Source organism: Cynocephalus volans, chromosome 7 (genome assembly GCF_027409185.1).
Source record: "Cynocephalus volans isolate mCynVol1 chromosome 7, mCynVol1.pri, whole genome shotgun sequence".
In the NCBI taxonomy this organism is placed as follows: domain Eukaryota; kingdom Metazoa; phylum Chordata; class Mammalia; order Dermoptera; family Cynocephalidae; genus Cynocephalus; species Cynocephalus volans.
The window spans coordinates 69,178,609-69,191,567 of record NC_084466.1 but is presented as its reverse complement, the minus strand read 5'-3'; the positions used below and the strand labels follow the sequence as shown (position 1 = coordinate 69,191,567).

General features: G+C 36.5%; 1 protein-coding gene across 1 annotated transcript in view; it reads right to left on the bottom strand.

Annotated features, from left to right (window-relative positions):
* WDFY2 (WD repeat and FYVE domain containing 2) overlaps positions 1-12,959 on the bottom strand; it is a 158,602-nt gene that overhangs the window by 34,731 nt on the left and 110,912 nt on the right. Inside the window, exons 4-5 of the mRNA XM_063102862.1 lie at positions 11,217-11,271; positions 7,452-7,602 (exon numbers count right to left, since the gene is read on the bottom strand). Of these exons, the coding sequence (XP_062958932.1) occupies positions 7,452-7,602; positions 11,217-11,271 (206 nt within the window). The remainder of the gene's footprint in view (positions 1-7,451; positions 7,603-11,216; positions 11,272-12,959) is intronic.

Below are 12,959 nucleotides of genomic sequence, written 5' to 3'. Positions count from 1 at the left end.
ATCAATTCTAAATGAATTAGGGATCTAAATGTAGAAAATGAAAACTTTTAAGTTCTAGATAGGAGAGTTTCTTTGTAACCTTGGATTGGAAAAAGCTACGACTCAAAAACACAAACAACAAATAAGCAAATCTGAAAGACGAATTGGAAAAAATATTTGCAACTTATGTTACTAAGGGTTCAAATCCCTAATAATAAAAGTGTAATCAAGAAGAAAAAGATCACAAACCTAGAAGAGAAATGGGCAAAATTTAAATGGAATTATGAACGGACAGATCAAGAAGAAAAGAAAACGGTGCTGTGCAAAAAATGTTAACACAGGAGGCCTGACTGCTGTCTTTTGAAAGGCTGTTTACAAAGCTGGCACCGAGTCTGGGAACTTAGATTTTCGGAGGGTTCCCTGCATTAACTGATAAGAGCAGCGCACTGTGCCTTAACTGTACAAACAATATGGCTTATGCTGAATACCTAGTTTCCTTCTGGGAGTCTGGAATTTTGGTATGTGCCAGTAAAGGCTGCCTACGTGACCAGCCCCCAGTAAAAACCCCAGGCACAGAATCTCTAATGAGCTTCTCTGGTTGACAACACCTGGTAATCCCATTTCTAGAGATCTGTCCCAGAGATACACTGGTAAAAACATGAAAGGACACATGCTCAAGGCTATGCACACCGTATTATTTTAATAACTAAAGTTTGAAAATAACCCAAAAGTCCATCTATAGGGGACTTACTGAATTAACTATGCTACATCCATATAACAGAATAGTATGCAGCTGAAAAAAAATGAACAAGGTCTCCATACACTGACATGAAGTAATTTCCAGGACATACTATTAAGTGGGGGTGGGGGAGTGAAAGCTGAGGCATATGAAAGTTTATAATACCTTTATGTAAGAAAGGGAGAGAAATACAAATATGTGTGTATGCGCGTGCATATATGCGCTCACATTTAGAAAAGAAAGCACTGGAAGGACAGAGCTAACAGAAATGACTGCCCCTGGAGGAAGGAGGAAAAAGGTGAGGGGACCATGATGAGCATGAGACTTCTCTCTCTTCTCTCTTCTTATGGTTTCCATTTTGGAAACTTGTAACTATTTTACAATTAAAAAATATGTAAGATAAAAAGAAAAAAAATCCCCTAAATTGAAAACAAAGTAAAATGAATGAACCTAACTATCAAATAGGTGATATAACCACATAGTTAAAAGAATTATTTCAACTTAATGTTAAAACACAACATTTTGAATGTACATCCTTGGCAGAATATATTCTAAGGATAGAGAGCTGCAAAGAAATCTAAATTCTCATTTGGTAGGCTTATTGTTATTATAATTTGCTCTTATTATTTTGAAGTCATTTAAATATACAATAGGATAAAGCAAATAAATAAGGAATTATGTTGATGTTTTGGGAACCAAGATTTTCAGCCTAAGATAAAAGAATCAAGTAGAAAAATGAAGAAGTAAAAATCCTATAATGTTAAAATTGAATTAGAAATATTGCACAAACTGACGATTTATTTTCTTTTAAAAAATATAAACACATATATGTATATTCCCTAGTTATCTTTGAATACTATTCCTCACTAAAAGAAGGGCTGATTCCAGGCCTGGGACAGGATAGGTACAAGACAAGCTTAAGATAATGTGCCAGAAAATAAAGAAGCTACCAAAGGATTGTGGGCTTACATCAAAAAGACAAGGAAGATGGGGATGGGGAATGAATAGGTGGAGCACAGAGGCTTTTTACAGCAGTGAAAAACAATCTCTATATTGTAATGGTAGATACATGTCATTACACATCTGTCCAAACCCACAGAACGTACAATATCAACAGTGAACTCTAATGTATACTACGGACTCTGGGTGATAACCATGTGTCAGTGCAGGTCATCAGTTGTAACAAATGCACCACTCCAGTAGGAGATGTTGGTAATGGGGGAGGCTGCGTATGTGTGAGGGGAAGGGGGTATATGAGAAATCTCTGTACCTTCCTCTTAACTTGATTGTGAATATAAAACTATTCTAAAAAATAGTCTCTAAAAAAATAAAAATAAAGAAAGACATTGGGGCCAATATGATGGGGCTCTTACTGGCCAAAGATGGGATGATTTGAGCATTAAAAAAAAAAAAAAGGCAATTTATTGAAATATACTGAATATATTATTTTAAAATAAACAAACAAAAAAGCTAAGAGTCCATAACAGTGCTCAAAAAGAAAAAGAAGCGATCCCTATTGGAGGTAACCAGGGCACTAAATCTCTACTTTGAAAATTGGCAATTAAAGAGAAAGAATGAAGAATTTATCCTGCTTTTCCCATAGTAACTCTATTTCAAATAGCCCTAGTTAATGAGGGAAAGTTCTACCTTATAGAAGAATTTCAACTAATACAAGTGGAAAGCTATGATAGGATTAAACACTAATTTGCAACCCTAATGAAAGAACTGATTGAGGCAAAGCTCACCAACAGAGGAAACCATTAAAGGAAGGCTGGTAGGGAGGATGGCACTGCAGGGATCTGGCTGTCACCACCTGAACCACTGATCAGCTTCAGCATAACTGGAAGGGCGACGACCTGACATCATGTGTCTCCTGATGGGGAGCGACATGAAGCACACAGAACAATCACCAACTGTTCTTACCAAAAAGTTGAATCTGAATGAAATCAAGATTTTGGAAGCAACTTTCAGTTTACAGAAAATACGGGAGAGGGGTAGGTAGAGAAACAAGTCAGATGACATTATGAAGAAACAAAGACCAATTTAGAATGCAAAACCATCTAGAACTGATTTAGTACCTTCAATAAGGCAATGACATTAAAAAAGAAAAGTACAGGGTGGGGGAGACTGCTCTAGATGAAGGAAGATTAAGAACATATAATGATCACATGCAACGTGTGGGCCTTGTCTAGATCCAATTTCAGACAAACCCACTGCAAAAAGCCATTTTCAAAACAATCTGAAATTTGAAAATGGATTAATTATTCAACAATATCAAGGAGTGATTATTCATTCTGAGGTGTAATAAAAGCATTGTGATTATTGAAAAATGACCTATATATTTCATTTTTTAAAAAATTAATATTATTTTTTTACATTCTATGATGTTGTTGTGGAGCAGTTGGGAGGGAGGGGGAGACGGGAAAGGGGAAGGAATTAGGATGGAAGGAGGAAGGAGGAGGGGTGGGATTGAGGCCTGTGGTGCCCCCCTTATTCCCACAGGGGAGACCAGGGGGCTACCAGTAGCGGCTTTGATCCATATATTTTAAAGGTGCATAATGATGTGTGTAGGGATGAAATGACATAAGGTTTGGAATTTGCTTTAAAATCCTCTTAGCAAAAAGAAAAAGAGAAAGCAAATAGGGACAGAATTAACAGTGCATGTGAGTGATGGGTATGTGAGTGTCCATTACGCTGTTTGCTCCAATTTGGTACATGTTTTGAAATTTTTCATAACAAAACATTCAAAAAAGTGAAGGAGAACAACGTAAAACAAGTTACACTCTTCTAACAAATTATCAGACATAGATAAGAATATTAAAACTTGTAAAAAAGTCACCTCAAATTTATCTTGATTAATTATAATACAGATGAAAAAAGCAGACTCAATCTGATACGCAACTGTCTTTCTAACTGAAAGTAAATAATAGTATTCCCTAACAAAATATGAATTCAACAAAAGTGATTTAGAAGAGGATTGAAATAAAATTACATTACAACCTCAAAACCAGGGTGATTGGCATTAAGTATGATATGAAGAAACTGAGATAAACTTAATAGCTTTTCTGATTTTTTACCTGCATAGGAATAAACCTAAGAGATTACATTTGGTGGAAAGACATTCCACCATACAGTGTGACATTTTGGAAATCTCTCTAACATGAATAAAATCCTAAAATAAAGAGTACTTAAATTATTTTTGTGAAAACATAAAAAATATGATCAAAACATGGTCAAATAAGACGATGACAGGTGAGGCTAAAGTATTCAGAGTTAAAGACTAGCAAGTGAAGTGGGGAAGGAAAACATTTCTATTTCCTACCACCTGCCTGCCATGGGGCCTTTGAGAAAAATCTCCATTCTGCTGTATCATCATACAGAGGACTAGCTGAAAAGTTACAATAGCCAAGTTCTAATCTCAGTTTTACCAGGTAAAAGTTGTGACCTTGAGTAGGTCACTTAACCTTTCTGACCCTCCCTGAGCCTCAGTGAGTCTTAATTGCTACACTATGAAAACTGAGAATTAGGCATTTTGTTTTACTGCACATTATTGCTTTGATAGTGAATGCAGTAACTTACACAGAAGTACTTTGAAACCTCTCAGAGATTGCAGATGTAAAGTATTTTCTTCTTTTTCCTTCCTTATTATTATTGTTGTGGCTCTTGCTATTACTATTACAGGTCACATAATATTTGAAGCTTCAGATCTTAGTCAAAACAACAAAAGAATTGGAAGTTATTCAAAAAATGATCATTTAATTTGTGAACCAGCCAATCTCTTTGCCTTCCTTTACTTTTCTACTTGGATTTTGGTTATTTTCATTGCATACTTTACCTCTTCACTAAGAGGCCTGAAAAAAAAAAAAAAAAGAAAAAAAAGCTGAAGTCAATCTGATTTATTTTGTCACTTGTTGACTTGGATGAATGACTGAGGTGGAGATGAGAGAATTAGTTCATCTATAGAGGTCTCTTATCTACATCTCTAATGTCTGCTATGAGGATTAATAGAAGTAATGATATTATTTTGAGCATTTTATGTTATTTCATGAGATCCTCCTCCCTCCTTCATCACTAAAACACCCTATAAGTGGAGTGTAGCAGAAAGAAAGGAAGTGTGGGGAGGGGGTGTCCCATGAGCAAATGTGTTTAAAAGCCAGATTTAAATGTGTACCCTAATACTGTATGGCTCATCTATTAACAATCTGTCCACCTGCCAGCTCCCAGAAAAAACCTCCAGCTTTGGAAAAGTCACATGGTTCTTGGATGAGACCCTCTGGCAAAAGCACAGAGCTCTCATGCCATCAGTGTTTAGCACTGGAAAGATACTCCAGAGCAAGTGTTGGTACTGTGGCTCCAAAACTGGAGCTGATGAGGCAGAGCTGGTGGAGGTCAGGGAATTTTACAGAAAGGCCTGACTGTCTGTCATATTGTAGCTTCCCTACACCTTAACAGCAAGGTAGGCTGACCGTCACTTATACTGGGAACTGAAGCCCATCTACTACATATACAGAGGCTTCTGTACCCAATCACGTGATTTACTGCTTGGTAAACTACATGGTATGGCCAAAAGAAAGTCAAAAAATGAGGATGACTTTTGGAGAGGCCCAAAGAGAAGAACTAATGGCTATAATCCTACACCAAAGACTACCACAGTTGGGGCAAGTTTAATCTGTGTATTTTTTGTTTTTCATTTTCAGATAATTTAAAAAGCTAACTTCTTGAGGGCAAGATCTGAATTTTTTTTCCCACATTCCTTGGCTTGGCTAAGTGACACAGAAGATATATCACTAGGCTTGGCCAGTGATACTGAAGCCAGCAAAAGAACAAAGAACAAATTATATTGATGCCATCAGTTGTGTTCTCAAAGGGGCAATACAGTATAAAGGGAAAAAAACAGGACCCCAGGGCAGAATACTTGGGTTCTGGTGGTGATTTTCCTACTCACTAGCTGGGTGCCTCGGATAAGGCATGAAATTCTTTCTGGGCTTCAGATGGCTCATTTGTAAAATGACAGTGCTATAGACTGAACTTTTAAAATAACATTTAATGGATAAATAAAAATCGTATATATATTCAAGGGTATAACATAAGGATTTGATATATGTATTCACTGTGCAATGATTACCACAAATTAATTAACACATCCATCACCACCCATCGTTACCATTTGTGTGTGTGTGAAGACAATGTTTATGTCCACCCACAATTTGTATGTTGAAATCTAATTCCCAATGTGATGATATTTGGAGATGAAGCCTGTGGGAGGAATGGGGTTAATGCCCTAATAAAAGAGACCTTAGAGAGCTCCCCTGCCCCTTCTACCATGTGAGGACACATTGAGAAGACGGACGTCTATGAACCAGGAAGCGGACGCTCACCAGACAAGGTACAGAAGGTGACACCTTGATCTTAGACTTCTCAGCCTCTACAACCATGAGAAATTAATTTCTATTGTTTATAAGCCACCCAGTTTATGGTGATTTGTTATAGCAGCCTAAATGGACTAAGACAGAGGGGTTGAACTGAGGGCCTTTCCAGCTCTAACACTATAAGAAAATCATCAATCTGTTGGCAAGACAGCTCATGTATTTCAATTCAGGCATTATGCTCATCTGAACTGGCTTTGAGAAAATAAAGTTTGGTGTTTCTTTTTTTAACAGGTGGTACTACCCTCCCAAAGGTAAGCCATTCTTTCCATTCCTTATCATCCTTGCTTCTGGTCTTCTTGGTAACTTGCCAATTTTACAACCTTCCACAATGGTCATTCTTAGTTTCTTCATCTTGCCCTTCCAGCAAGAAAAATAAGAGTGACATTAGCCTATATAAACACAAAAATGTACCTACTGCTACATGTCTGCAAAGAAACAGCAACATAACTTGTCATATGGTTGAGAATCACTGAAAAGGCATTTTATAAATATGGAGATGAAATTAGAAAGCAGGACTTACTCCTGGTTTTGCTGTCAAGTGATCTGTTTCCACCTACTTCCTCATTTGTCAGAAAGTGGAGAGATTCTATGCTTTTTAACTAAATCCCAGGGCTCTTTACTCCTTCAATGGTACCCACGCATCTATACACTAGTAAGCACTGTGCTTGCTGGAGCCCAGTCAGCCAGATGTGACAATTACCCAGCACTGGCAGGGATTCACCCTGAGTACATGGACTCTGTCAACTTGGGAGACAAGAATATCATCTACATATCCTGGACAAGTCTCATGTCTGGAACAGTTTGTAGAAACCAGCTAACCTACTCTGGTCCTGGTATGGGAGCCTCTCAGTAAATATTTTTAAAATCAAAAGGATTTCTGTGGTTCTTTTCCTAGGCACCAATGGGAGTGTTCACAACCTTAATATCTATGTACAAATTACATCTGTACAAAAACCAAAGATTGTATTTTGGTGATGGTTTCATTTCATGTACCATAATTCTTTCTGAAGGCTGAGGCTCAAAAATCTGGACTGGGTCCAGTTTAGAATCAGAACTTGTGTCATAGTAGACCCACAACCTGCTCAGTAAGTGAAGCCACCTCATTTAACTACACTTACATGGGGACCCCTGATGACTCGTGCCTTAAGAAAGTCTATGAGCATCTTAATCACACAGGGACACAGGGCAACTCAGCAGCAAACAACAAAACAAAAAATTTCAAATTGCACATACCCCAAATTTTCATGAATCAAAGAGGTCAACAGCTAAGTTCCCATCAAGGGATTTTGTCCAGCAAAGGATACTGCAGGCCCGAGGCCACAGCACTGATGCGATAACCTCCCAGACGCTGCCCACTCTCAGAGCAGTGCCAAGAAAATTGCTTGTCCTGTCCCGTGCTCAGCACCCACTCCAGCTCCAGGACAAAGAGGATCATCGTCACTCTGCTCTGATGCGCTGAAAATCAAGAGACAAGAAAACCACCTGTAAAGCATCCTAAGGAGGCTGGAAAAGCATGGTCCGCAGAGATGTATCATTCTCATCCCCCACCCCAGAATAAGCTGAACAGTACAACCATTTTAAAGACAGGGTATACACATGTTCTCACTTATTTGTGGGAGCTAAAAATAAATAAATAAATAAATAAACACACTAACAAGGGGGTGGGAAAGAAGACACAACAATCGCAAAAATTCCTTGAACTTTTTAAGTCAAGTGAACAGATATGATGTGGCAGGGAGAGGGGGGCAGAGAGGAACAGGTAAAGGGGCATGAAAATCAACTATAATGTGTACTGAGAAGTAAAATAAAATTTAAAAAAAAGTAAATAAAATACTACTTTAAAAAAATAAATAAAATAAAGACAGGGTATAACAGTGTTTCTCATCAGAACTAGGGATATGCCCCTGTAGGAAAGCATGTCTGAGTTTTTATATGATTTTTAAAAACTATCCATCTCTTCCCAGTGCTCCCCCCGACCCTACTTACACCAAGCATTAGGACTACCTCCACAGAGCCTCCCATTAGCAAAGGGCCTGGGCTACATCCCTCAGATATGCTAGGGCTGCCACACTAGAGAACACCAGATCCAGTGCCACCACAAAACACATTGAGAACAACATTCATATAAAACAGTCACCGTGGTCAGTTTATGTGCATTTACAAAAGAGTAAAGCACACTGTTCTTTTGATGGAGTCAGTGTTATAAACTTAAAGTTCTAGTTGAACAGGTATCTGTCAGAAACCAAATGCTTGGAAAGGACAGAATTATTCCCAAGCGCCATAAAAAAGAGAACGAAATATCCCTTATGCCAAAGTGTGTGAATGTGTGTTTGTGTGAGACAATGAGAGTATAAAGTTATTCAGATTTCATAGAATGGGTTGGAAAGTTTTTCGTTTCTTCAATTTCTGTAAGGGCTTGTGCAGAGTTGGTATTGTCTCTTCCTTGAATGTTTTATAAAATGCATCAGTGAGACATCCGGACCTGGAGCTTTCTTTGTGGAAAGGTTGTAACAATAAATTCAATTTCTTTCATATATGTAGAACTAGTAGGATTACCTAACTCTCCTTGAGTGACTTTCACAGTTTGTGTCTTTCAAAAAGAATTGTTCATTTCACTTAACAAATTTATTAGTATAAAGTTGTTCATAATATTCCTTATTATCCTTTAAATATACCTAGACTCTGTAATGATGTCACTTTGCTTATTCCTGATATTGGTCATTTGTGCCTTCTCTATTTTTTTTCCCTGATAAATCTGGTTACAGGTTTATCACTTTTGTTGATTTAAAAAATCCCCAGCTTTTGGTTTCATTGATTTTTCTCTATTCTCTGTTTTCTCTTTTATAAACACCTGCTATTATCTTTCCTTTCTTCTGCCTAGCTTAGGTTATATTTGGTCTTTTCTCTCTGGACTTTTAAGGTAGAAGCCAAGGTCATCAATTTGAGACATTTCCTCTTTTCTAAAACAGGTGATTAGTGCTTTAAACTTCCCCTTACGTACTGCTTTAACAGCATCCCATAAATCTTGATATATTGTTTTCATTTTTATTCCGTTCAAAATACTTTCTGATTTCTCTTTTGATTTCTTCTTTGACCCTTGGATTATTTAGAAGTACATTATTTAGCTTTAAAATATTTGGGGATTTTTCAGAGATCTTTCTGTTATTGATTCCTACTTTAATTCCATTTTGATCAGAAAATATACCTTGCATGACTTGAATCCCTCCAAATTTATTGAAACTTGATTTATGGCCTAGAATATGATCTGTCTTGGTAAATATTCTGTGTGCATCTAAAAATAATGTATATTCTGTGTTAGCTGGATGACTGTTCTACAGATATCAATTAGAGCAAGTTCATTAACTGTGTTGTTCAAGTCTTTTAGACTTTGATTTTCTGCTTACTTGTTTTTTAAATTATTGATATGTTCAATCGATTACTGAGTATTAAAATTTCTAACTATAATTAAAGATGTGTCTATTTCTTCCTAAAGTTTCATAAGGTTTTGCTTCACATATTTCAAAACTATGTTATTAAGTGCATAAACATTTAGGATTGCTACGGCCTTCTGATGGATTAGACCTTTATCATCATGAAACAATCTTCTTTATCCATGGTAATATTCTTTGCTCTGAAATATATTTTGATATTAATAAAGCCACTCCAGCTTTCTTAATAAGCTGAGGTGATGGGCTAAATTAAATAAAATGATGAAAAACTGAATGTGAAGTACAGTATTTAGACTAAAAACAAAAATAAAAATAAAAACAAGAAACAGCTTCAAAAATAGAGGAGATACAGCCTAAGAACAATTAACTTCCACTCTAGGAGAGGAGCGGGGAGACCAGGAGGTGCTGATCATTAGGAATAATCTTAGAAGCTAACTACCACAATGTGTCATACTTTTAAACAGTTCTAAAGGTTCTAGTATGATATCCAAAATCTGTGGCCAAAACAATTTTAAAAATTGTTTAAAGAATAAATGCTCAGGTTATGTAAAGCAGCAGTTGGAGATGTAAAATCTTTAGGCTGGAAAAGAGAAGTGAAAAATGAAGACTGAAGGAAGAGAGGGAAGGACAGCATTGAGAAATTTCATTGCTGTTTTAAAATAATCAAAACGCTGTGATGTGTAAGAGAGATTCTGCTCAGTTTTTGTAGCTCTAGCAGGCTAAGCAAAGACCATTGGGGAACATTCTAGCACATATCAAACAGTATTTTAATGGTCTATTTATTTGTCTTCATCCTCCATGTGGTTATAAACTGCTTATATTCACTATCAAAATCTTCAGTTATTAGAACATAGTAGGTACTCAATGAATATTTGATGAGTGATGTGTGAAAAAATTAAAGAATACTACTATAGGGAAATGAATCTTAGCTCCAAATGTTAAAATGAAGAACTTATTGCTTAGAATTTTCCCCAATCAGAATGTATTGCTCTGTCTCTGCAGGTATTAAAGGAAAAGAGGGATGATCACACAGAATGAATGAGGTCTGAGATCTGGATGAAATGACCTCTAAGTGTTAAAAGTTCCACTTACAATGTTCTGATTCTATGACACTGTTGGTCTGGAAAAAGAAATCCCTTACAAAAATTGCTTCTGATCTATACTATGAAGATGGCCTATAAAATTCTGCCAACGTTAAAGACATAAAAGCATAATTCTTGCCTGTGGACAATACAAATACTCTGAGCATTTTAAAAAAATTAACCAAATACAAAATGAGTCCCATGTAAACTTTTACACTGGCTTCACTTTCCAAGCCTGCTGCACTGTGTGGTATAATAGGAAGACATAGGCTGTGGGCCTGGGAGTCACACTGACCTGATATGGCTTTGTACTTGATCAGCCAGAGAATCACAGGCAAGTCACCCAAACTCTTTGGGCCTCAGCTCCTTAATTCAAAAACTGGTATAATATTCACCTGAAAGGATGGCTCTGTTTTGTTCCCCTGACTATTGTAAATATTCTCTTGTGATAGTTAAAACCATCACTGGTTTTCAGTGATCAAAAGTCTTTGTATGGGTAATGGTAATGGGTAATGAAAACACTCCTTTCACTCCCTACCTTGATAGTTTTTCACAGGAGTCATCTTGTTATAATCTTCTGACAAAATAAACTCCTGAAAAAGAAAAGAAAAATTTTAAGCAAAAGGAAATTCTTTAAGTGAATAACTATGTTTTGGTAAAACCAGATTGTATAAAGCAAATTATCACCACAATTACATCTCATGTTAGTATTTTGCCGATCAACTCAGCATTTCTGTACCTCTTTAAAAGGAACAATCATAATTATGATCGAACATGATTACCATAATTCTTACCTTATATCTCTTAAATTAACTTTTTTTGTGTATGTGTAAGAAGAAAACCAGATCAAGTTCAGAGTGTTGATAAAGCAGATTCAAAATACTTTAATCTCAAGGGTGTCACAGCTGAAAATTTGCAAGGCTCTGGCCAGTGAGCAATTAAATGGCAATTCTCTACTAGAGAAATAAATCAGATATTTTAAAGATTCTGTTTCTAACATCAGCAATTTATTTCCCCTTACTTATTACAAGCTTCTCGAGGCTGCATCTTACTTGTTCTCTGTATCCCTAGGGCACTTGGCACAGTGCCTCGGCCCAATAGGTAATCAATAAATATTGGTCAGATATGTGGAAGGCACTTCCCAATCTGATGAGCTTATTTGTATGTCAAATTTACTGGAAAAAAATCAGATTCTGTATAGCACATTGTATATACTCTTTGTGCGGACACATAAAAGGTATGTGTGATTTCACCTAACATCTAGGTACACAGTGACCTATATGTGGAAGCCAATCAAATGTTTATGAGTCCCCCAGCCAGGTTTTAAGTCCCTTACCTTCTTTCAAATGCAAAATATCCACACAATCTTACAAAGTAAGTTGTCAAACATAAGGAAAGCTGCAAAGTATAATAAATTGATGCCTTCTCTGAGCTTAAAAACAGAACAATGAATCTTTTCAAAACATTTGGAAGCATCCAGAATTTCTCTTTGATGATTTAAAAAAGTGGGAGTGGGAGAACAGACACATAAACTCCTTACTTGCTATATGGGTGTTTACTGAGGTCTTACAGTTTGTGTAATTTTTTAGAAGAAAATAATCATTTTACTGAAACGGTAAAGTGGGACGTGATGTGAGAGAATATAAAAGGCAACAAAGTCCCTTTGGTTATTCACTTTCCTATCCCAGCCCCCTTTAAGAAGCTTATCTACAAACGGATTTTTCACTATGATTTTCTCAGTAATAACATTAATTCAACTTGTCACTTTTTAAATTCATTTCATTATTCTTTCAAGGAGTGGCATTATATTCATTTCTCATTTCTGAAGAGTTAGACTCACAATTAAACAAAGCAGACTGATTTTTATTTGTTTGTTTTTTTGTTGGCAGGCTGGTACAGGGATTGAACCCTGGACCTTGGTTGTTAACAGAACCACGCTCTAACCAACTGAGCTAACCAGTAAGCCCCCAGACTGATTTTTAAAGAAGTAAAGTAGCTTGCCCATAAGGAGCTTATAGTGTTAAGAAAAATTGCCACATGCCTAAGCAGCAATTCACTATCAACCGTTAATCGCAGGCAAAAAGGACTGGGATTAAAGGTCCACCCTGAGCCACACATTTGAGAAGGCCCCAAATATCTTTACACACATACAAAAAATAAATTTATTAAAGACAACTGTTATTTGGACAAGTGTTTACTGAGTTCACATGGTTCATATTACTCTGAACATACTGAAATGGTTCTCTAGTTTGGTCAAAAGATACATCAATTCCTTTTGGAA